General features: G+C 45.8%; 1 protein-coding gene across 2 annotated transcripts in view; it reads left to right on the forward strand.

The window, feature by feature from the left end:
- Positions 1-26164, forward strand: part of tll1 (tolloid-like 1) — a 51934-nt gene that overhangs the window by 3552 nt on the left and 22218 nt on the right. The window contains exons 3-9 of one of the 2 annotated variants that reach the window (XM_035636834.2): positions 343-421; positions 3980-4053; positions 9330-9845; positions 23998-24120; positions 24369-24449; positions 25345-25518; positions 25646-25763. In XM_035636834.2, the coding sequence (XP_035492727.1) occupies positions 9665-9845; positions 23998-24120; positions 24369-24449; positions 25345-25518; positions 25646-25763 (677 nt within the window). In that variant the 5' untranslated portion in view covers positions 343-421; positions 3980-4053; positions 9330-9664. Of the gene's footprint in view, positions 1-342; positions 422-3979; positions 4054-7069; positions 7388-9329; positions 9846-23997; positions 24121-24368; positions 24450-25344; positions 25519-25645; positions 25764-26164 lie in introns of those variants that run through there. The other variant, XM_047333832.1, reaches the window with a different exon arrangement.

The following is a 26164-nucleotide window of genomic DNA, read 5'->3' on the forward strand; positions in this document are numbered from 1 at the left end:
TGTTGACATCAAATAGATGGAAAAAGCCCTGACTTGTAAAATCAGCGAGAGGAAATAGAGCATGGATAAAAGCACATAGATGGTTGGCCATAAAACTCAAATAACACTGTTCTAATACAACAACAATAACAACAATCATGAGATAGGATGATATTTCAGTGACATATTATTTCACAAAATTGCACAACATCACTGCAGTGACCAGAACTCGGCGGCAAAAACGACAGATGTATAGCAGACACTATACTAGATGACCACAAGATGTAACTTTTTTGAATTTTAAAACACCCAAACTTTTTTGTCTTGTTGGATGAAAATGTAATTGCTCTTTTGATCCTGCAGATGACAGTAGTGTGCTGATGACCTGACAATCGCAGAGAACGGTTCCATATCTGTACAGTCTACTGCCGCTCATCTGTAGGTAAGGATTCCACTGCCTGGTCACGGATCATATACTGTATGTGGATTTCAGCTCCAGCATCATCTGTCTGTGAATGTTCTTTATCAGAGCCCACCGAACCCCTCACGTTCAAAGTGGCTGCAGTGGCTCAACCTCATATAACTTATTTGATCAAGAATGTACAAGTAACATTTATTAACGTATAAGAAAAGTTCTACAAAGTAGAGCACAACATCCTCTCCAGTCTTCACTCCACTGTGTTTGCTCAGCTGCTTTACATAATCAAGCCAACAAACACTAAGACAATGCATCACTAAAGTGCAAAGTAATCAAAGCAAAGGGTCAAAAGTATAAATCCACATTTATATTCATAGCTGGGATCTTCTTTGAAAATAGGTTTGCTTTACTTTACCTACACTAAGAAAGACAGGGAGATCGGGGAACGTTAAAGTTTTCACCAATATTTCCTTAAACACGGTGGCCTTGAGGCAATTATCTTATTTTAAATCCCATATTCATGTCCTGTTCACTCAACTGCATGAAAGTACCTCAAACAAACCGGAGGAAAGCTCACCGCCATGGTGAATGAGCATGTCTGAAATGTTTTTGTGTCTAAAAATTTCTACGATAAAACCGTAACTTATAGCTACAGGACAGGAAAAAGAATAAATCCATCCATCATCTACACCGCTCGTGCTTTGAGGGCCACAGGGGCGCCGGAGCCAATCCTGGCCGACATTCGGCGAGAAGTCTCAAGGTCTCAACCACATGAAATACTTTGTGCAGTTGACAACCACAGACACACACACACACACACACACACCTACCAACAACCCCTCGTGAAGAACCATCTTGACATGATGGAGTGAGTGTGTGTGAGTGATTTATAAGACGAGTGGTAGTTTACATATAAAAGGATTTTAAGCTGATTCGGTCGTACCAATTGAAGTTCATTTTTTTCTTCATGAACTGGAGGAAGACATCCATTTCCACGTGCGCGCGCAGACACACACACAGACACACACACACACACACACACACACACGCAGACACGCACGCAAACAGAGACGGAGTCTAAGGTCTTTGCTGCTTATTTCTACAGTCTCTCAGAAAGGAAGCATATCTGCAGGGAGCAGAGGCCACGGTACACACACAATCCCAAGTTCCTGAAGAAGTGCTTTGTCAGCAACGGGCTACTGTTTACATTTACACGCACAGCACACACACACACACACACACACACACACACACACACAGAGCATCTTCTGCAGCAAGGTGGTGTGAACTGGTGCATTTAGCCTGCCAAGGACTTTATGCACATAAATTAAACCCGGCATCATTGGTCTTTTTTAATCCAACTGTTGTCCAAAAAATAGAAATAATTCAGTCTAATCTGTCTAATCTCAACTGTTCTATGTCTCCGACAGCAAAATCTCTGTGTGGGGTCACGTGAGGCAAGCGCCCATCATAACTGAACATTACCACAAAATTGTTTTTTGATGTGATACCCAGTAAAACCATTGTCAGAATCACCAGCACCGATACTGATGCTGCAACTATTGATTTAAAAAAATATATATTAATCAATCTACATATATTTTTATGATAATTTTTTCTGATTATTCACAAGTTGTCTATAAAATGTCAGAAATTTGCCTATGGTGATGTATTCAAAATTTTTAAAAAAAGCACCCCTCCCCCCCAAAAAGCAAAGTAGACTTATTGGTAAATAGCAACAATTTTTATAATGTGCATTTCCCATTTAAGTACAGCGAGATAACACTGGTCTGTCCATTAAGAACTCATGTGATGAAAACTGAAAATTACCACTAATCATTGTAAGATGTTACGATTTTGATTCATTTGACATTTTAGTGATATGGCACAGGGGCTGTGCTCTGGGTTTTGTATCCTGTAGTATTAAAAGTACCAGTTCTAGAAAATATATAATATATCGTCGTGTATTGAGGATGTAAAAGGTCAAGCGTGTGGCACAACTATCCCCTCTGAGCGCAGCCATGTTACAATCAAAAAAGGACATTATGGTTATTGCTGTCACCGGGCCAGTGTCCCATCTCATCTTCCATCATTCCTTCTCTCGTGTTTTTTCCCATCTCTTTCTCGTTTCGCAGCTGCTGCCGTCTGTTCACGCCAAACAAGTGCATCCTGCGTTCATTCCTCTTGTCCCCTGTCGCTCGAATTCTGGAGGCATATGAAAACAAAAGTGCTCCGTGTCATCTTTCCTTGCGTACGACCAGGATCAGGAACGCGAGCCCCCCCCCCCCCCCCCCCCCCCCCCCGAGCTGACACGTGCACACCCACGCAGTCACGCCCCCAGACACACGCACGCACGCACGCACGCAAGGCCGACACACAACAGGCAGCGGAGGAGAGATGAAGGTGGAGAATCTGAGCCCTGAGAGGTGCAAAAAAGGAAAAAAAAAAAGAGGAGAGAGAATGAGAAGCAGGAGGGGAGAGAATGGCACGCACAGCTTGGCATTCAAACAGAGGATTTCCTCCCTGTACCTCGTCTTCCCTCGGCTCTCGCTGTTTACGTAAGGAGAGACTACTTCACATTTTGCTTGACACTGTGAAATGTGCGTCCTCTCCCTGGTAACGCAGGAGAGCAGAGAGCCATCATTCGTAGTGCAGTCGAAACCAAAAGATAAAGTTTTGCGCCGGGCCTCCGTGTGTTTCCTGCAGGTGTGACTCGATGGTTGGAACGTTGTTTTCTCTCTGGGATCCTGCACAAATCTCCTCCAAAGTCGCCTCAAAGTGAACAACCTCTGTCTTCTTCTCTGTTCCCTTAATTTGGCAGCGTTCAAGTTTGAAGAATAGCGCCGACGGAGAAATTAAACTTGCATAGACAATTCTGATGCCACTGCTCGATATCCGGAGCGTGTCTCTCGCCCCGCCGCTGCGCTCCCCTGTGGTGTCAGCACACTTGTCTTCCTGTGGCATTTCAGCCAAAAGGTGATGGATGTCTCTGGCCACCTCGCTGCTCCCACCGGGGGGAATTTCATAAAAACACTTAAGACACTATCACAGTCAGCAGGCCTGAGAGAAAACATAATATTTCCTCTTTTTTTCTTTTCTTACCTCAGGTATTCTTATCGTCTTTAGCTTTGTCTTCAACGTTTTCCCTCCTTGGCCTTTTTCTGACTCCTCTGTTCCAATCTTTTGTCAGCCCCCCTCCTCCCCTCCTCCCCTTCTAACTGATTGTCATAGACAGCATGTCCTGTAAAAAAAATAGGGAAAAACACTTGGGAGGTCACAGGAAGTGACACAGGCCCTCGTCTCACCTTTAAGTTAGGTGGAGAAATCAAAGAGTCGCACACACACACACACACACACACACACACACACACACACACACACACACACACACACACACACACACAACAGCGTTTCAGCCCTCGGATCTTTAAAATCTGGTACTTTCTTCTATTCGATTTGCGGAGGGATTCTTTTTTCCCCCCCACAGTCAATCGTTTTTGATCTTATTCACCAATTGTAAATGCATCGGTGGCGTTTAATCCACCAGCTCACCGATCCGCCATCCATCCATTTGTGTTTCAGTTCTCTGTGCAAGACGCCACCACAGCGCATGCAGCGGTAGCACCGGCCCCGTCTCGCTGTCCTCTCGGTTTCAGGTGGGTTTATAATATCTGAAATGTTTTTTTTCGGTTGCACCTTTAACCAAACAACGTGACGTCACGAAAGGTAAACCACTGATGGTCAGGAAGTACAGTGAGGTAGCGAGCCATCAAATCAGAAAACAATAAGCCGAAAGACGACAGTGGTGGCCCCGAGCATATGTGATAATCAGCCTCGTCGAGGATGTGGCGCTTTCGCCCCCGACTCTTTTTTGTTTGTCTGTCTGTTTGGTGAAAGCAGGATTATGCAAAAACGACCCAAGAAACCATTCAAGTGGGGAGGGGATCCAGGAATTCTTTAATCACTTTTGCGAGATGTTGAGAGAAGCATCCCTCCCACAGTCCAAAGACATGCAGAATGGGGTTAGGTTCATTGGAGACTCTAACTTTGGAAAATTCATTTATGTGAATATCGTAAGACAATCTATCAGATTTTCATATTTGTTTGACTTTAAATGTCTTTGTGTTTTGTTTGTGTGTGTGTGTGTGTGGACGCCAGGAGGAGTATTGCCGATCCTACTAAAATCAAAACTCAATCAAAAGTCAGCTTTTGTACGATGGAGACCTTTTAAAGTTAAACAAGTACAGGGCAAACCTTGTGGGGTTGAGCCACTGCATATATAGAATTGATGGGAAAGTGTGTTTTCAGGAAAACAAAGCTAATAATAGTGCTCCAGTACCTGCAGACCGCAGCACTTGGGGGAGTCTCGAGGGGGCCGCTGCTCAGATTGAGGGTTCCTCCTGTTGCGAGTGTGTGTGTGTGTGTGTGTGTGTGTGTGTGTGTGTGTGTGTGTGTGTGTGTGTGTGTGTGTGTGTGTGTGTGTGTGTGTGTGTGTGTGTGTGTGTGTGTGTGTGTGTGTGTGTGTGTGTGTGTGTGTGTGTGTGTGTGTGTGTGTGTGTGTGTTTGTTTGTTTTCGGGGGGGGGGGGGGTCTGTGCGCTGGGTCAGAATGCTGGCGAGGTACTTTCGCAGAGTTTCAGAGATGCGCCGATCAATAAACGCTTTAAATAGGGACACAATACCTGCACACAGCATTAATCTCCATCACTGGGTCCTATTTAAGAGGGAAGCATTCTGCTGAATAGATTGGCTGCATGACAACCACACACAGGCACAGTAAGTGGTCGGAGGGACCCAAACGCCACTCACTGCCTTCCCTGGTGTTAATTATCATTCGCTTTAGAGGGAAATCCAGACTACACAAACACACACACACACACACACACATTCGCACACACACACACACACACACACACACAATGTGGTAATAAGGTTTTTGCACACAGTGGCCTGCGTTTAGGGGTTTATTCAATTTTGCAAAACTTTATAATTCCACAGATAGTGTTCGCCAGTTTTTTGTTTGTTCGTACTCGGTGATAAATTAAAAAAGGAGACACAAGACACGCTGCCACGACAACGGTGACACTCCCAGCCAAATGACACACATTTGGCTGGGAGTGTTGCTCACAAACCGATCAAATTAAATACTGTTGATGGATAAAAGGCAGATCATGAGAGGTGCAGCTGAAAACGGCACCAATATAACAACTAATAAACATGCAAATGAAAACAAACCTTCGACATTATCATTGTTGGAAATAATACAAAAGAAACCAAACAAACAAATTGAATCAATTTTTTACTACTTTGGGGCATCGTGTCAACTTGTGAGTCAACCAGATTACTGAAACCATGAGTCAGTGGGACAGTTCCAGTGACATTAGCACATGGATTCTTAATCAGAAACTGATTCTGATTCTGATTCTGATTAAGAATCCATGTTGCCCATTGGATGAATCTTAATGATTTTGCCTATCCCTTTCCCTCTAAGTGCCACCAGCAGGTGAATGTTCTCACTTATATCCTGTAAAAACATCTCAACGTTGGCACAAGATCTGTATTTTCGGAACTTAAGTGACTTTGCCAATTACATTTTTGGTTTTTGAGCAAAATGACACCTCAACATCTATTGGCCGGATTGTTGTGAAATTCATCACAGATGTTCGCGTCCCGTCACAATGAATAGGAACAACTTTGGTGATTCCCTGACATTTCCTCTAGCGCCACCATCAGGTCAAGTTTTTTTTGTCTTCATTTTGTCCAATACTTTGGTTTATGACCAAATATTTGCAGATCTAATGGCAAATGTCTCCGTCAGCCTGTAGGCTGCACTTTATTTATAGTGTAAAGTACTCCATAGTGCCAATAAGGCAAATGTTGTGCTAACACGCTAAGCTAGAAATTATAACCTGCCACACATGAACATGTTGCCATTTTAAGATATTATAATGTTGGATAAGATAAGATGAGATAATGTGTTATTAGTTTAACTAGTGGGACATTTACCAAGTTATGTATAGGGAAAGACACCTGAGCAAGCTTATGTATGCGTTAAACCCAAAACACATCATATTAATATCATAATATGATCAGCTCGACTTCATATCGATATGAGCTTCTATAGATGTTTGAGTTAAACTTGCTGATGTTTGATGGTGACTGGTGAAAATCTAAATTCACCTTTAGGTTCAGGCTTCTGAAACAACACTGTCGACCAACACTAACACTCCGTGTGTGTGTGCGTGTACGTGTGTGTTTGCGTGTGCTTGCGTGCGTCTGTGTGTTTGCGTGCGTCTGTGTGTGTGTGTGTGCGTGCGTGCGTGTGTATGTATGTATGTGTGTGTCTGTGTGTGTGCGTCAGTGTGTGAGTGTGTGTGTTTGTGCGCGCGTGTGTGCGTGCATCTGTGTGTGTGTGTGGGTGCGCGTGCGTGTGTGCGCCCGTCTGTGTGTGTGTGTGTGTGTGTGTGCGCGCGCGCGTGTGTGCTTGCATCTGTGTGTGTGTGTGTGTGCGTGCGTGCGCCCGTCTCTGTGTGTGTATGTGTGTGTGTGTGTGTGTGTGTGTGTGCGTGCGTGCTTGCGTGTGTGTGTGTGCGTCCGTCTGTGTGTGTGTGTGTGTGTGTGTGTGCGCGCGCGCGCGCGCCGCCTCCGGGGGATTTGTGCCAGTGGCCCCGGGGCGTGTGTAGTGGACAGCTTGCTGCCTGGATTGACAGAGTGACGTCAGCGCGCCGCTACCTCTCCCCGAGGGCAGGATTAGTCGGGAGCAGCAGCAGCAGCAGCAGCAGAGACAGCGCTCCGGTAATCTCCCGGTAATGAATAGTGGGAGACGCGCACGTTTGGACCTGCCGTTGCCCGACGGATTCCGGAGCGCCCCCCCCCCCCCGTCCTCCTTCCGACCCTCCCGAGATGACCCCTGCGTTTGGAGCGTGATGGGGCCGCTTCGTGCCGCCGCCGCGAAGCAGCGACGCGCGCCGGGCAGGTAGACGCAGCAGCAGGTAAGCTGCCTGCAGGGACGAAAGGTTGAAGTGGCCGCGGGAGGATTTACCTTTCCGCAAGGTGTCCACAGGCTGCGCCGCTTGTCTGTCAACAACTGATGCCCGCTTCTTTATTTGTCACTGCTCGTGTCTGCCGTGTGCGCGCGTGTCGGTGGCACTCGGGAGATTATAGGTTGTGGCTGTTGACAAGTTTGCAGTGCGCGCAAAAAAAAAGGGAAAAGAAGATGGGAAGGTGCCAAGTTTAAGTTACTGTAAACAACAATATCGGCTATTTCCAAACGTCCTTCTGTCACACACGCACACACACACACTCACACACTCAGTAGAGTTTCATTTTAGGCTCCTTGCGCAGAGATGCAGTGAAGGATCATGAACCCACATGAACTCAGTTCATCCTTCTGTTGTTGACCTATCTATCTATCCATCTATCTATCCATCTATCTATCTATCTATCTATCTATCCATCCTTATATCCATCTATCATCTATCTATCCATCCATCTAACTATCTATCCATCCTTATATCCATCTATACATATATCTATCTATCCATCTATCATCCTTATATCCATCTATACATATATATATATATATATATATATATATATATATATATATATCCATATATATATATATATATATCCATATATGCATCTATCCATCTATCTATCTATCTATCTATCTATCTATCCATCCTTATATCCATTTATACATATATCTATCTATCTATCTATCTATCTATCTATCTATCTATCTATCCATCCTTATATCCATTTATACATATATCTATCTATCTATCTATCCATATATGCATCTATCCATCTATCTATCTTATCTATCTATCGATTTAAATGAGCTATGTTGATCGGTGAAAATGATTTCCAATATTCCCGAAACACTTAATATAATCACTGTTGTGCTATGTCTTATTTTTTGACTCACCTTATATGGTCAGGATATCGTACAGGGCATCCAATGTCCTGTAATGCTCGACGTTTTTACGCAGAAAAAAAGAGAAAGAAAATCAATTAAGCTTAATTGTTCATAACCTTCATTCTTTTCATACATTCTCGCTACCTTGGGCAGTTAAAGGAGGGGAAGAGGGGGCAGAATACTTTTCATGTTATGGCCACAAAGGCTCATTAGTATGTATATAGTGTATAGCCTATAGTACCTCTGGGCATTTATGGTTTGGCTGTCACCTACTTGGCACCTGCCTCTAAACAACCCGGGTGACACCCACTGTGCCGCGGGTCTAATAAGGCAGGAGGGTGGATACTTCAAAAACCCACAGGCGAGTTTGTGACCGCCGTGTTACTTTTACCGCTACCGGTTCTTACAGTTCACTTTCCTCAACGGATCCCTGCGTGAGAGACTGTGAGGCGAGGTCCAATCGGCTGTAACGACCAGTGGCGCGCTCCCTCCAAGTCAAGTCACCGCGCTGAGAGAGAGAGAGGAGCCTTGTGAAGTTTACGCTCTTTGTTGGATTATCTGACTGTACGCGAGCTTTTTAGTGTGTGTGTGTGTGTGTGTGTGTGTGTGTGTAGGCGGTGCGCAGGGGGTGCGCTGACTCGGGGTAAGATAGAGACTACCACACTAGTGAGAGGGGGCGACAGATTACAAAGTGTGTGTGTGTGTGTGTGTTTGTGTGTGTGTTTGTGAGAGAGAGAGAGAGAGACAGAGAGAGAGAGAGAGCAGTGCTGTTGCAAGTATGCGCGGCGGATGATTCGTGTGTGAGCAGCAGACACACACACACCGCGTCGTGCGTCTTTACGCTCAGAGATCAACCAGTGCTGATCCCCTCCTCTCTCTCTCTCTCTCTCTCTCTCCCCCTCCCTCCCTCCCTCCCTCCCTCCCTCTCTCTCTCTCTCTCTCTCTCTCTCCCTCCCTCCCTCTCTCCCCCTCTCTCTCTCTCTTTCCCTCACACACTGTCTGTCCCACAGCAGCCTCACCTGCACAGCGGAGGACGGCGGAGCTCCTCGGCGGACACTTTGCTGAGCGCGTCACGGCACTTTTTTTTGGTGTTGTTGTTGTCGTCGTTGATACCATGAAGCGGAGCAGCCGCCCGGCAGCGTGACTCCCTCCAGCAGCCTCCTCCACTCCGGTGTCCACACCACACCAGCCGAGGAGATCAGGGCGACCCGTTCGCGATGAGCCGTTAAATTCCTCCCGCCGCCGCCGATGATTTCTCTGGAGCGCGGACCGAGCGTCTCCTAACAGCGGAGGGGAGACGAGCAGAGCGCCCCCCCCCCCCCTCTCGTTCATTTCAACCCCTCAGATGGACCGAGTGCCCCCGGCACTGGCCGCCAAGATGCGCTGGATCACGCTGGTGTTCGCCGGCTTGACTTTCTGGGGCAAAGTGACTATTTGTGACTGTTTCGACTACGAGGAGCCAGAGTACGACTACTACGAAGAGGAGCGAGCGGAGACCATCGACTACAAAGACCCGTGCAAAGCCGGTGAGTCCCGCATCCATATAAACTCTCTGATCATATGGAAACACACGAGAACATCGGTATTGTAGCGCGAGCGCGCCCACGGCCCTGGAGATGGCACGTGTAGTGTATGTAGGAGAGGTGACAGCGCGCGTGCGCGCGTGCGTGCATGTGTGTGCACCGGTACAGATGTTCCCATATCCCCATCCTTCATAAGTCAGTGTCCATGGTGATAATGGCACGTGCAGCACTGGTGACGGTCCAGCGAAACCCGTTTTTATTCCTCGAGACGCACACACACACACACACACACACGAACACACGAACACACACACTCAGCGCGGGGAATTGTCTGGGTTCTAATAGTGGTTTCACCTAAATGTTAAAGAAAAGGCTCCGCTCGGCGCGTGCGCATGGAAGTGCGCGCGTCTGTGTGTGTGTGTTTGCGCGTTAAATCAACCATCATGGACGATGAGAAACAGCTGGAATCAACTGTACCAAAACATACGCTGATGCTCTCTTTCTCTCTCTGTCTCTCTCTCTCTCTCTCTCTCTCTCTCTCACACACACACACACACACACACTGTTGCTGTTAAGTGGCAACATTCATGCAAAGGTTGTTTTTTTCTGTCTATTATAAACCTTTTATTGGGGGTGTGTGTGTGTGTGTTACGCGTTATGAGTCGTGTCTTTGTACACTCCACCAGGATGAACTCATGTCTTCAACACAAAGCCTAGAGATTTACTCAAGATCTTTTACACAGTCCTCATGTTAAAGCATATAGTCTCACTGTCTTTTCTTAGTCTTCATCATGATTTATATGGTTTGGTGTCATTTATCTAATCTAGTCGGCCTCGGGCCGCATTTCAATCTGAGATATACCTATAAAAGTGTGATACAATGCCTGAGTTTCTGTACTGACACCTAAAACAGCAGTTGATACGTGCGTCGGCACCTGACGAATTTAAGAATCCTCCCATCAATCCTTTCATTTGATGAAATATGCTGAACTTCTCAGGGCATCCGTGTGCGTTGCCTTAACACACAGTCAGCTGTACGAGAATACTGCCTAAGTAAACTAAGCAGGCTGAAATTAGCAAAGTGTCAGGATTTATATCAGGAAAAATATTTGCGCAAAGTATAAATAAGCAAGACCCCAAAAATCCCAACAAGCATCAATGCCAACTTTGGATACTCGACCGGTCACATCACATGTAAAGTGGAGGAATCCTCTTCCTCTCCTCCTTCTTTGCTCCTCTCCTTTCCACTTCCTCTCCTCTCTTCTTTATCCTCTCCTCTTCCTCTCCTCTCCTGTCTTCCTTTCTCCTCTCCTCTTCCCCTCCTCTTCCTCTTCTTCCTCCTCTCCTTTCCTCTTCCTCTCCTCTCCTCTTTATCCTCTCCTCTTCCTCTCCTCTCCTGTCTTCCTTTCTCCTCTCCTCTTCCCCTCATCTTCCTCTTCCTCTCCTCTCTTCTTTATCCTCTCCTCTTCCTCTTCCCCTCCTCTTCCTCTTCCTCCTCCTCTCCTTTCCTCTTCCTCTTCTTCTCCTCTCTTCTTCCTCCTCTCCTTTCCTCTTCCTCTCCTCTCCTCTCCTCTCTTCCTTTCTCCTCTCCTCTTCCTCTTCCCCTCCTCTTCCTCTCCTCTCCTCTTCTTCTTCCTCCTCTCCTTTCCTCTTCCTCTCCTCTCTTCTTTCTCCTCTCCTCTTCCTCTCCCCTCCTCTCTTCTCTCTCCTCTCCTCTTCCTCTCCCCCTCCTCTTCATCTCCTCTCCTCTCTTCCTTTCTCCTCTTCCTCTTCCTCTCCTCTCCTCTGTGTGCATGATGAATATTCTGATCTCATCACACTAGTAAGCATCTTCTTGAATCCTCGTTCATGTTTTGGTTACACTCGCTTGACTTGGTGTTTCAAGGTGCATATTTGTTTTTTATGTGCGTGTTTTTAATGGCACTTAATGTTGTCTGTGATGACATGTTGGACCAATAAGAAGTCCACCCAGAGCCCTGAGCGTCCACACACACACACACACACACACATTCCCCACATACCAAATACATGAACCTGACACTGGCTTGTGTGTCTGGTGTGTGTGTTTGTTCATCTGCATGTTACACTGAACTCTGTGTGGGTGATTTTTATGTTGATACTGCAGTCCCATGACTCTGTGGCTTTTACTTATGCTAAGAACTTACCGTGTGTGTGTGTGTGTGTGTGTGTGTGTGTGTGTGTGTGTGTGTGTGTGTGTGTGTGTGTGTGTGTGTGTGTGTGTGTGTGTGTGTGTGTGTGTGTGTGTGTGTGTGTGTGTGTGTGTGTGTGTGTGTGTGTGTGTGTGTGTGTGTGTGTGTGTTTGTGTTTGTGTTTGGCTGGGAGCCAGGCAGGTTGCAGGGAGACGGTCAGTCTACATAACGTGTAACTGAGTGACTCTTGTAGGTTAAAATAACGGAATGAGAAAGAAAGAAAGAAACGCAGTCGACGATTTTATTCGCTGGAAATATAAGTGTACATAAAAAAATGCACTTATCGTACAGTGGCACGAAAAAGTAAGTGAGCCCTTCGGAATTACCTGCATTCATGAGTGAATTTGGTCCTGAAATATGGTCAGATCTTCATCTAAATGAGGATTATGAACAAACAGCCTTTTTAAACAAATCATTTCATTGATCTTGTGTAAAAAAAAAAGCATGTGAAACCCGAAGCCAATCGGAGACAGGAGTTAGTGAACCTGGAGTCTAACCAGTGAAACAAGACTGAGAGACTTAGAGATACTTTTACCTTCAAAAAGATGCTCAAACATTTTGAAATTATTTGAGCTTTTTAACACATAAGAGTGTGCCACAGGAAAAACATGGCGTCCAAGTTTGGACGCTGCTGCTCTTTAAAAAGCATCACTGCATACTTGAGGTTTGCCAAAGAGCGTACCCTGACACTCCATAGCAGAACCACGGTAAATGTTCTGTGGACTGATGAAACTATGGAATTAATAAATAACGGTCCAGTACATATATGCAGCGCTACATATGGCGCAGTGCACAACAACACCGTGGAGTTGAGGAAGCATCGTGATGCTGCTCCGCTGCCCCCCCGGCCCCCGACAGCTCGTCGTCGTCAAGGCGAAAAATGAATTCCCGAGATCGGAATAACTATTACAGGACAATGTCGGGCCGCATTGTTCATGTTCAAAACCAAAACCTTCACTGTACGTGTGTCATTGGACTTAAAGACACTGCGTGCGTCTATACTCGTGTCTTCGATGAAGATCAGTTCACATTTTTTTTGCAGAAAACCAGGTGAAGGCTTCACATTCTTTTTCTCACAGTGGATATCAATACAGGTTTCTGGGTTGATGTTTTTTTTTTGTATTTACAGAATATTTTACTCTTTGTTTTGCATGTACTGGATATTTGATAGTGGGGGAGAAACCAATGAGTCAGGGGAGTAGAGGGGCGGGGCACACAGTTCCCTGTCTGGACTTGAACGGGGAGCATCCGTGTTACATGGTATGCGTGTTTTTGTTCAGATTAAATTAAGATCAAATGTCTGCCTCCCTTTATTCATGCCAGGTGGAGAGCCGGTGCAGGGACTTGCTCCCTCGCTGACGTCAAACATTTGCTGATGCTACCGCACCAGACGACATGCTCGTGTTGCCGGAGACAGATTTCAAACCTTTTTATTCAATCACTTAGTGTGTATACTCCTGTACTTTATCGGAGTCATGCACCTCAGTCACAGAAGTGACTGTTAAGTCTAAATATTTTCAAACTACACATTTTCAAACTAAGTGGATATGTCTTCATGGCAAATCGAGTCTCTGTCTGTTTGCATCATTCCCCTGACTCACCTCAGTCATTTATGTCTTGTTCTAATAGTTTCTTATCTTCAAATTAATACAGTTCAGTTTTATTCATATAACACCAAATCGCAACATAAATCATCTCAAGGCACCGTATACAGTTAGTCACTTTACACTTATATTGCAGATTACTTGATAAAATAAACCGAGGTCCATTTAGTCCGTGTTATGGAGCTTTGGGCCAAATTACACTGTCCTTAGTTTTGTCAGTTTCCATGGAACGGTAGATGTAAATACTCGCAATAATTCCAACCATATGTAGGATGTCTTCATAAAAGTTAATATATATTTAATTACATTCTTGACATTGGAAAAGGCAAATTCTTGTTTCAATCATTGCTTCTCACATGTCAGGATTTCCTCTGTTTTACATTTGAGGACTTGTGTACATGCTCAACAGTTCACCTGATACTTATGAATTAACTGTATACATGTTACTCTACATAGATACCATATCATTCTTGTCTCCAAATCTGCCACCATCAACTCAAAGGGGAAGAAATATTAAAAGTAAACATAACATGCATGCCTATATTCTCAATTATATCTGTCTTTTAGGTATGCACATGTAATATCTGCGTGTGCGTGTAATCTGACATCTACGTACATACCCAGATATACACACAGATCGGGTTTTCCTGCACACTTTCATGCACTTTTCTCGATACAAATGATTATGAGTTGCACCCTTATCATCAACTGCATCTGTTGTCAGTGTGTGAAGACTTTGTGTGTGTGCAGCTTGTAAGAAGTGGGACCGCGGCTCATTCCAGGGCCTGACCCTGTGGCATCAGTCTGAGTGGTTGGTATTCCGCCTCCTGTTTTTGCTGGGAAAACACAAGGGGGAATATTTGGCTGGCTGCTTATCTCCTCCGAGTCCCGCGCTGGTAGACAGGAGAACACACACTTCCAGGCCTTTGTGAAGTGATTTCCCTACGTGAACACACACAGGCACACATTCGATACGCACACACACAGGGCTCCCTCCATTCACCCGGGCTTATCTCTTCCTGGTTGTCTGCATCCTGCTACTCAGCTGGAGATGACACACACGCGTGCACGCACGCACACACACACACACACACACACACACACTCATTCGGACGCGCATGAGCCCCTATACGCTCACTCAAGAGTCATTCATGCTTCCTTCCAAATCACTGTTCTCGTAAAAGGCTCACACACGGGATAGCGAAAGCTAAACAAACCTCCGTGTCCGAATGAAGCTGCGGGCTTTTTTCTTCAAGAGCGTGACCCGAGAGCCGGACTGCTTGTTCTCTTCTTCAAATACAATAAAGTGTATCGCATATAGGAAATGTGTCCTGACAATATGTACAATGCATAATGTACATTTGCTCATGGACACACGTCTCAGAGCTCAGACGGATTTACAGCAAGAGTTTTTTGGATATGAAACTTGCATCTGAGCTCTTAAGAAATGGAGGGTAGTGGTTTCTTTGGTTACCTGGTGACTCTGAATTGCCTGTAGGTGCACAGTTATCCGGCACCAGGCATCAACCCTAGGACTCACTCGTGACCTGTCCAAGGTGAACACCCCCATTGCCCCATTGTGACCCTCGAGGATAAGCTTGTATGGCAGATTGATGAATTGATTTGTGGGTAGGGGTTTATCACTTTGCCGCCTGGAAGTTCTGATTCCAGAAGCAGCTGTGATAATGCAGCGTGACTGCGAGGAATTGTCCCCGAATCTCGGGTTTTCCACGCTGGGCTTTGGAGGTGCAGAGTCGGATAAAGAGCTCACAGTGATTTTTTTATTTAATGGTCTTGAGCTCCTCAGCAACAGCTTCCTTGTGAAGCCTGAGCCGGGACCTCTCCGCTTTTGAAGAGCGACCGCCGCCCTGCCGACTACACGAAGGGGTTGACGTTGGCCGAAGCTCGTTCTGACGCGCAGTTAAGATTGATGTCACAGTTTCACTGGGACGATATCTGTTCCAGATGTGACTCAGCATACAGTGTGTGCAAAGACACATTTGAAGTGTAGGGTTTATTACATGCTGACTTTTTAATGTCAACATTGAAACACACGTCACAGGGTTTCACCTACAATAGTACGCCCCTGCAAGTTAAAATTAATAAATAACGATCTGAAAAATGATGCCAAATATCCATTAATGTGCGTCTGGACACATCTGTGCAGCGCTTTGTCTGGCTTTTCCAAAACATGAGTCAACCTCCGTGTAGTAACCTGGGCAACCTTTGATGCAATACAAATTTACAGCGCGGCTGCGGCTGCGTCTGCTCCTTCACAGGATGCTGGATAAAATGTATGCGTATGGTTTGTTTGAATGATGACTGCGGTTAAAGAAAAACGCTGTTGGGGGCGACGGCTCAGATTTTCTCCCTTCCTTTTATGTACTTAATTTGAAGCAGTTTCAACTCTCTCTCATCCTCGCCTCGGTTTGTATGGTGTGTAGACGTGAACACGTCGTCACTAACTCGGTTTACATTTGAAAAAACAAATGTTCAAAACAGGAAATCAGAAGTGCAAAAGTGCGTTTTTGATTCTAGACCCTCTACTCGATAAATGACTGTCAGTGGTTGTGATTTCACTCGGGTTGTCTTCGATGTCGTGAGTGAGATGTGAAGTTGGCGGCGGTGTGCTTTGTCTATGAGCTTCACTGTGCAGAAAAAATGATGAAAAGCTTCAAAGCAACAACACAGCCGGTGTTTTCTGGATTCCGGCGTCACTTTCAGTGACTGTCAGGCGGTCACACATCTGGTTCGAATGGGAGTTTAACAACCACTCATGAGTGGGGCCGAGTGTATCTTAAACAGATGCATTTGTGTGTGAGCGAGCTCGTGCACGCTCGTATGTGCACTCTGGGCCTTTTCAGTCAGAGAGTGAAGCCCACCATGTCGTGACAGCGAGCCGCCGCTACTGTTCACCCCTTCCCCCATTCCTCAGCAGGAAGGAAACCAGAGCAATGTGTGTATGGATGTGTGTTTGACACTGTGGCTACGTTAGGGTGTGTGTATGTGTGTGTGTGTGTGTGTCAGCGAGAGGCCTCGCTCATATTATATTAAACAGGATTTTCCCGAGCAGAGTGCTCCTGCCACCGAGCTTCCGACGTCTTCCTCAGGATTCCCTCCTCAGCACAAACTCCGCGGCGGGCGCTGAGTTTGTTTTGGAAGCGTCATTGTTCCGGAGCTGCAGAAGTCTTGAGTCAGCGCTGCCGTCGTCACTCCACCCACCTGCCACGCAATTACTCAATTATTAAATCGTCGGGGTGCTTTCATGTCACCTAGCTTTTTCCTCGAACGGTATTTATATCTCCTGTTCCCTTTCCTTACAGTCAAACTCTTATTTTCGTTAAAGCTCTTCCAAGGATTGTGGCTGGTCACAGCCTCCTTGGACAGTGTGCTGCATAACTAGGTCTGCTACCTTATTTAACTCCCGTAAAAGCGGACGTTTGTCTCGGAACAAGTCTTAGTTTGAGTGTGATGTAAAAAATGTGCAAAGACTACACGTGCAAATGATGCACAACAGCCAAACAATGGCCATTTAAGAACGACTAGAATCCCCAACTTTACTAACTGTTAGTTGCCAAATCCAACTTCAGAGCAAGAAATGACTGGAACTCGACAACTCAACAAGTTTCGAACTGATCAGCTTCACATCAAACACGAAGCGAGGGGAAGACGGGTACTTGTACCTGATGTACAACTAGATAAGCCGCAGAGCAGAACTGTCTTCAATTACTTCACGTTGATTTGATATCTGTATTTATTGGAGCCTTGTGACATGCTGGGCCACCGGGTGCAGACCCCGGCCCGCCCCGATGGAGACGCGATCGCGTCCCCGTCACGTTGTCTGGCCAAACCCGTGACCTGCTGCAGACGGTCCTCAGAGTCACAGTAATGTGATCAGGACGGTACGCCGCTGTCTTATCTCTCTCTCTATCTCTCTGTCATATGATATCATGTTGTTCTGTGTCACACCAAACCTTTTCCTCGCCTCTTATCTCCTTCAGTTCGTGTGGCGGAGAACCATTAAATGTGCAGTTCTTTTTGAAGTCGCAGATGTTCCCTTGTCGCTTCGCCCTGGATATCATAATTATCTACATTTTACTTGAGTTACAGTGCAACAAACGCCGGCCTCAACCTTTACTTCAGGGGGTTTTTACTCTGGTAATTTCTCCTCATTACGATGTTTTGTTTCTCTCCGCCTCAGGCAACTCTATACCCTGTTTTCTTTCTTCTGTTTTTGGTCCAGAGCGCACTGATTTTTTAAAAATGCATTCATGATTTTTCTGTATGTTACAAAACGTGTATTCCTGTGAATTAGATTTGTTCATGATTAGGGATTTTTTTGTTGTTTAATCATGAGCCGCTTAACCGTTAACCCACAAAAGGACTTTTGACCAATTAATACTTTCAGTGAAACAGGTAAAGAAGACAAACCCGGTACGTCTGTAAACGGGTGTTTAAACGCTGCAGGCCTTAGGTTGAGTTCACACGGTTGTAATCCTGATTTTCCATTCGCCGACAAATTCTGGAGCTCGCCGACAAAAGCCCCGAGTCGGAGGAAAATCTGCGCTAAGTCGGGGCTCGCAAGTCGGGGGAGGTTCCGCGCGCGTATCGCATCATTTCCCGTGTCACCTCTCGCGTATTTTCACGAAAAAGATGTAACTTCTCGCTGAGGACTTCTCCTTGTGAGGGATCGTGTAGCGCGTGACCCCCTGTCGCCTGTAAAAAAGAACCCTTGTTATTAAAAACAATGTTGTATCGGCATGTTTTTTTAATGCGACACGGACACTCCGTGCCCAGCAGAACATTCTGATCATGTGGTCTGTGAACGAGCGTCGGCCCGTGCCGCGTCTCTATCTATTTATGATCAGTCTGGGCTCCTTACTTCCAGGTCGTTTCCGATGTCCAGTTGTTCGCCTGACTGCTCTACCATCTGTTTTTATTTTGTGTTCATGCATGATGAAACCCTGCCTACCCTAGTCTGCAGACAAACACACACACACACACACGCACGCACACACTCACACGCACACGCACACACACACACTGTGCTGCAGGAAACACAGTGATGTGTCGCTGTAGAGGTGTGTAACTGGGCCTCTGTCCGTGTCTGGGACAGTGTTTAAGCCAGAAACAACATATGATTAGAGAGAGAGAGAGAGAGAGAGAGAGAGAGAGAGAGAGAGAGAGAGAGAGAGAGAGAGAGAGAGAGAGAGAGAGAGAGAGAGAGAGAGAGAGAGAGAGAGAGAGAGAGAGAGAGAGAGAGAGAGAGAGAGAGAGAGAGAGAGAGAGAGAGAGAGAGAGAGAGAGAGAGAGAGAGAGAGAGAGAGAGAGAGAGAGAGAGAGAGTGTGTGTGTGTTCGTTCCAGGGTTTTGTGGACCTGTGACATCACTTGCACACTGTCCTTAACTCCTCAGATGCACGCCGAACATCTGTTTGAGGAAAGACGGTGATAAAAGTCAAAGCTGAACTTGACTTTTATCACTGCACAGTGATGTCACTGACGATTTGAAGTTTGTTATTATCATGGTTTCACTTCAGTCCTACATGCTCACACACACACACACACACACACACACACACACACACAAACACTGCTCTTTTCTTTTATTGAATATTATCACCTTATGTCACAGAAATGGATGAAATCTCCTGCACACACACACACTTGCAGGGCGATGGGGGTGTGAACTTTCTGGACTAAGCTTTGACTAAGCTTCCACATTTTGGTAGTTTTTTTTCTCTTTAAGCACATTTCTGACCGGTGACATTACGGACTCCAGCTTCTCTCTGAACATTCTGACACGCGAAGGAGCACTTTGTCAGTCCCTCATAAATACTCGCAGAGAAAATAATTAACAGTTTAAAGTGCCACTTCAAGTGATAGTTTGGACAATGGGCAAAAGGAGCCGTGGGTAGAGCCGTTGGACCATTGTAATGTGCCTGCAGAAGGTCTGGGTTCGTTTTATATGTCTGATGAATGTAGACGTCAGTTCCTGTTTACGCGCAGTGTTTCACTTTGCTCACTTATTTTTACAAATTCCGCCATGTAGCGAAATTTCTTTGGGGCAGATTGCCACTTTAACGAGCCACTCAGACGGATGCATTGTGCTCCGTGAGCTGGAGCCACGGCACCGTGCTCACACAGTGCTGCTGTGGATCAAACTGTTTGCACAATGATTAGTTATGGAGAAAATCTTACTAACGGGGCCCGAGATAATCTCTTTTTAATATTACAGCCCAGTCACAGACACATACAGCATAATATTATCACACCAGTGGATCAGCTCACGCGCACGCACACGTGCACGCACACCCACCTACGGTGTGACCTTATATGTTCTTAATGAGAAGCTTAGTGTAGTGTGTGTGTGTGTGTGTTAAATTCACCCGAATGACTACAGGAAGGGAAAGGAATAACTCGGCAGTGTGTAATTCAATTCTTTACCTTATTGTAGTGTTTGTAAAATAACAAAAATGAACGGAAAAAGTCACAGAATCTACAGTAAATAAAAACATGGGAAACAAGAAGCTGCAGTGATGCTAAACAATGCTGCTTATGTTTTTTTTAAGATTCTGGTAATAATGTGAACATGGCAAAACATCATGTATCCCTAAGTGACAAGTTAAAGATAAAAGAAAAAAACATTTTCAGAGAGATTGTCCTACAAACAAACAACTCTGATGGAAGAATAATGTAAAAATAAATTAATAAAATAATTACAAGTTTGAGATTGAATGCAAAAAAGTGTTTTTAATCCGAACAAAAGCCTCATGGAAATTTTGCGTATTTTCCTATTTTTATTATTAATAGTATGATATTAGAGGGATATTGTTGCAGCATGGTACAAGAACATCTATATTTTTCAGCTTGAACAAAGACACACACACACACACACACACACACACACACACACACAGAGCCACTGTTGGTGCGTTTGACATTTGTCGTCGAGCTGCAGAGGGAACTTGCAGAAAGCTGACATTGGTCCTGTCCGCCCGCTCTCCAAACATCCCAGGTGCTGGATGCATGTGAGGGAAGTTTGACTCTCAGTTTGTGTTTGGTGCATTACTCCTGAGTGTGTGTGTGTGTGTGTGTGTGTCCGTGTGTGTGTGTGTGTGCGTTTGCTGCAGTGCCCCTGCTGAAGGGCATACAGTAAGGCCCTGGTCAGCATGATGTAGATTCTCCTGGGACGTCCTGGGGTTTTTCGGATCAATACTTCTCCTCCTGCATCTCCGTGCCTCAGTGTCCTCGCCCCTCCTCACCCGCTCCCTTGACTTTGGGGCTATTTATGGTACGACCATGGATTAACAAGAACCCCGACAATCAATGGGCCAAACTTACTATCACCATATTCTCCCTCCTCTCTCTCGTTCTGTAACTCTTGCTTGTGTCAGCTGCTTTTCTCTGGGAAACTTTTAGTCCTTGTAGTTCTCCCCCGTTGTTGTCCTGAAAACTATAAGTCGGTTCAGTGTCACTAACAAACTGTGACACAAACAGAATTAGAAGATCATTTCAGATGCATGGTGTAATGTGATATAGTCTATGACAGTTTCTTAAGGACGTTAGTGGATTTTTAGGTTGTTTTTTGTGGCTCGCCCATGAGGCTACATATGCAGAGGAGCGTCTGTACAAAACTGTTGCCCGCAGTCTAATTTGGTGTCAGAAATAACCTTCGCAGCAGCGCCTGGTCAGACCACATCTTTGTGCAAGTAATTGTGTTATGTTTGGTCGACGTCACACCCACATGAACCACTTCAGAATCAAATTAACTTCTTTTTCCGTGGAACGTTTGTCCCTTTACTCTTCTGCCATTGAGTCGCTGAACAATCGCGGGGCATTTTTTTTCCGCAAACCAACATAACACGAAACTTTTGGGGCACAATAACGTCTTCCAGATGGGAGCCCCTTTGAAGGAGGGGGCCGGATGATCCCATCCTGTTCGTGACTTTGTCTCTGTACGTGCATTCCATACTTGGCGATGTAAACAATTACTGGCTGTTGTTGCTGTTGTCTTTTTCTGGGCTTCAGTAGACCATGTGAAGCACTTTGGAATGCTCAATAAAAGATAAGAGTTTCTTGAAAAAAATACATTCTTTCTTGTGCATTAGTGCTTATTACAGTCACTCCAGACATCCCCATTTGTACTCAGTCACAGACCGTATCGGCCGCCCGTTGATGACGGCGGGGTTAGAGGGTTGCAGCATTTCCTTTGCCCTTTGATGACATAATCATAAATACATCGCCGCAGCTCCGCCCTCCAGATCAGACATTATCCTCACATCCATCTAATCAAAAAATATCATACTCCACCATTCAGCCGTACCACACTCCCTGTCTGTATCTGATATCCTGATTTGCAAACCATCTGTGTGGTCATTGCGGTTGCACTCCTGCAACAATAGCACAGGGGCTGAGCACAATGGCACCCTGACCGCCGCATTTCCTTTAGTGGCAATCCTAATTAGCCAAGTGACAAGCTTCTCCCGTATGCCATTGTTAATGTATCAGTGTCCCGAGTCCCCGTGGAGAGCGGCGACTCCGCTCGGCTGTTCACTCGGCGATGGTTATCGTTCAGGTGTCCATTGTTACGAGGATGTGATATATACTGCGGACAGGGGTGTAGCACCAAATTCTGGGCCCTCTACATGAGCACGTCTCTGTGGGTTTATTTTGTGACCAATCTCATGAGCTCGTGTTCACAGAACTTTTATTTTGTCCAGCCCATATCGAAAATGATCAACCGCACTAGGGCTGGGCGATATGGCCAATAAATAATATCGCAATATTTTTTAAATCTCCTCTAAAGCACTTTTTTTAACCCTTTGATGCATGCAATTACACCAGTATGATGATTCTAGCAGTCACTGAAACCTATGTCTGTATTAAAACATTCTTGAAACTTAATTATATTCATTAATGGTTTCTATTGGGGCAATTTCAAACTTCAAATCAGCTCTTATGATGGCGCCATAACAAAGATTTTACAAGACAATTTGTAGTCACGGTTATTCGCGATATAGTCATTTAATAGATCTCATGTGCAACAAGCCGCGATACATGGAATATATTCGAGAAACCCCCCACCCCTAAACCACACCACATTTTACTGACATGCAACCATTCATTGAAGTGGCAAATCTGTATACATGTATGAAACATATGCATCACACACACTTTTGGTCATTTCTCTTCTAATCCACTCTGCATTTATTCGGTGCGTATCCCAACCGCTGTAGCCGATCGCACAGAAGTGATACATTATTTATTTTTCTATTCAGGACCGTTGACTTGACACAGACTGCATCGTCTCCGCACCCCAACCTCTGCACTAAAGAAGCACTTGTGGGATAGGTGAAATAAAAAACTCCTGCTTTGGTGTCAATTCCTGATGTAAACATTCATATTTTTAATAATGCACAATGGTGAAAGGGTTTAATTCATCTCTGAGGTGGATGAGGATGAGGGGGAGAGACTGGAGTCGTATGAACAGCCAGGCAGGGAGGGAGGGAGGGAGGGAGGGAGGGGGTGGGGGGAACAGCAGTGGGAATGTCACTTGCCAAAAGGCTTACACATGGCCTGATATCGGACCATAGTAAGACCACCGGGGGCCTGTGTGTGTGTGTGTGTGTGTGTGTGTGTGTGTGTGTGTGTGTGTGTGTGTGTGTGTGTGTGTGTGTGTGTGTGTGTGTGTGTGTGTGTGTGTGTGTGTGTGTGTGTGTGTGTGTGTGTGTGTGTGTGTGTGTGTGTGTGTGTGTGTGTGTGTGTGTGTGTGTGTGTGTGTGTGTTTTTTGACATATTTGGGCGGAGCTTTGGTTGCACGATTGCAGTGAAACTACCGTGAACTCTAACTTTCCCTTAAAACCCAGGACATTGTTTTGGGAAGGGATCCAAGTTAATTGGTGTTCCGATGTTGTTTGGGTCCTGTGGTTTCCAATGCCCCCTCCAGTCTTTCTGTCGAGACCCTAAGATAGATTTGATGCAGGTTTGGTGGAGGACACACGCTCATCGCTGCTTCACATCTTGACTAATGTGATAAGACGGTTTTCTCACATCAATCCCTCTCGTGTCTGCGGCTTATTCAAAACGGACGCTTTTATTTTACGTGTGACAAAGAGAAACGGTTTTCGAAATTGATTTGAAAATGTCACTGATAACTTCCCAGGCTCTAACGGACCTGGCACCTGGTTGTGTTGCAGAGCTGTCACCTTGGCCTGTATGAATAAATCATATTAGTATTTTTTCCACGCTAGCTACTAACCAAGGATGATGAATCTGATGACGGATAGATGATGGCGGTGACGGCATTAGTGACCCTGCTCACGTCTCCTCTCTGTTTCCAGCTGCCTTCTGGGGCGACATCGCTTTGGACGAGGACGACCTGCGGATGTTCCAGATCGACAGGACGATAGACCTCACGCAGCGCGCGCACATGCACACACACTCTCGGCAGGGGCACACGTCAGGTGAGTGGACTCGACGCGTCGCTCATGGGGTCCTCATGTGTAACGCTCTCTGTCATGTTCCATCTGAAACGCTCTCGTCACCCATCAGCCACAGGGGGAACAGAAGAGCGAGTGTGAAGGAAGAAGCCAGCAGGGCCTCCTGAGGGATGTCGGCGCTTATTTGCACAATGTCTGTGTTTTTGACTCTTAGTGCTTGTGTGTGTGTGTGTGTGTGTGTGTGTGTGTGTGTGTGTGTGTGTGTGTGTCAGGTGGGCTGGAGGAACACGAAGTTGCAAAGAAGAGAGGGTCGTTATACCTGCTGCTGGAAAGAATACGTCGATTTGGCTTCGGTAAGGACACAGGAATATCACTACATGCTTCGATTTGTGTCGCCCAAAAACACTACTGAAAGGACCGTACTGGCGTTTCAGCCAATTAACCACCAAAACTATGTTATAAACTACTGCACAAAATTCCACAAACGTACAAAAAGAAAGCTGGTGTCCATTTACTTTAGTCCAGTATGTTCTGCAGAGTATTTTGTTGGTGAACCGTACAAAACTTTAAACACAAGGCTGGGGACGTTTCGATTGTGATGGACGACAATCTCGCACAGATTTTAAAATCCCTGCTAGGTGATTGGGATTACATGGTGAAATTATTGGACCTGATGTCTGCAGTGCCCCGCGTGAAGGGCGTTTGGCTTTTCAGCTGCATTTGAAGACACGGGACAAATGATATATGTCATATGATATAAATACAGTAACATAGTTCAGCTCCCAGGTTTGTGGGAGTACTGTTACGGCAACAACATCAACATTGTAGCCCGACGACCTTTGCCCTTAAACTAAACACCACTGGTCCTTTATTAGGGAGAAGAAGTCTGCGCTTGTCTAATCAGCCCACGATGAAGCGTACAGCCGGAAACATGTTGGTTTTTTATAAAAAAAAAGTAATTCTCAATATACTGCACAATTCAAGATTCATCCCATTCTCCATACACTTAAAAGGGGGTTGAGGCAGATCCCCCGACTCTACTGAGGCAAATCTACTCATGCGGTATGGATTAGAAACTTCTTTAAATGACATGTGAAGCAAAAAAACAGCACGTTGCACATCAGAGCTATTTGAGTTGTATTGCTCTCTGATCTGAGAACAAACTCTGCAAGGTAATAATATAGCCCCGGGAATTTATTCAGTTTGAACGCGGATGTGTCTTCTCTTTCCACCCGCTCCCACTCGTAGATTATCTCCCCAAGAACGTCAGCAAAGCAGCCGCCAGTCCCAAGGGCCAGCCTGGGAAAGGTGGGAAAGCCGGGAGCGCCGCGAAGAGCCGTATTCCTCGAGCAGCCACGTCGCGCGCCGAGAGGATATGGCCTGGAGGAGTCATTCCCTACGTCATCGGAGGAAACTTCACCGGTAAGCGACTCAAACTGGACCGCTGCCCGTTACTGCTCAGCAGTTAAACACACACACACACACACACACGCACACACACAGCGACGGTGGTTGTGTAAAAGTCGGATGTAAAACGTGTGTGTTCCAGGTAGTCAGAGGGCCATGTTTAAGCAGGCCATGCGTCACTGGGAGAAGCAGACGTGCGTAACGTTCATCGAGAAGACGGACGAGGAGAGCTACATAGTGTTCACCTACAGGCCCTGCGGGTGAGTTTGGAAGGTCTCTTTGTATGTGTGTGACTGTGTGTGTGTGTGTGTGTGTGTGTGTGTGTGTGTGTGTGTGTGTGTGTGTGTGTGTGTGTGTGTGTGTGTGTGTGTGTGTGTGTGTGTGCGTGTGTGCCTAGAGTTCAGTAGTGACCTTGTCACAGCGAGAGACGATGCGGTCACTCAACAATGGCTCCACTTTCCTTCCTGTCCTGCTCCTGTTTCCCCCCATCCCACCAACCACACAGCGGGTTTAAGTGTTTGTATGTTCGTGCAGCTTCTTTCTTTTTTTTTTTTTGTTGCTTTTTTGCAGAAGTGCATTGTTCTGTTGAGTGGCAGCACAGTTGGGTCAGAGTGTGTTTGTACAGTGGTGGCACTTGCGCTGCTCGTTCGCTGTTGAGGTT

The sequence above is a fragment of the Scophthalmus maximus genome, chromosome 8 (genome assembly GCF_022379125.1).
Source record: "Scophthalmus maximus strain ysfricsl-2021 chromosome 8, ASM2237912v1, whole genome shotgun sequence".
NCBI classification, from domain to species: domain Eukaryota; kingdom Metazoa; phylum Chordata; class Actinopteri; order Pleuronectiformes; family Scophthalmidae; genus Scophthalmus; species Scophthalmus maximus.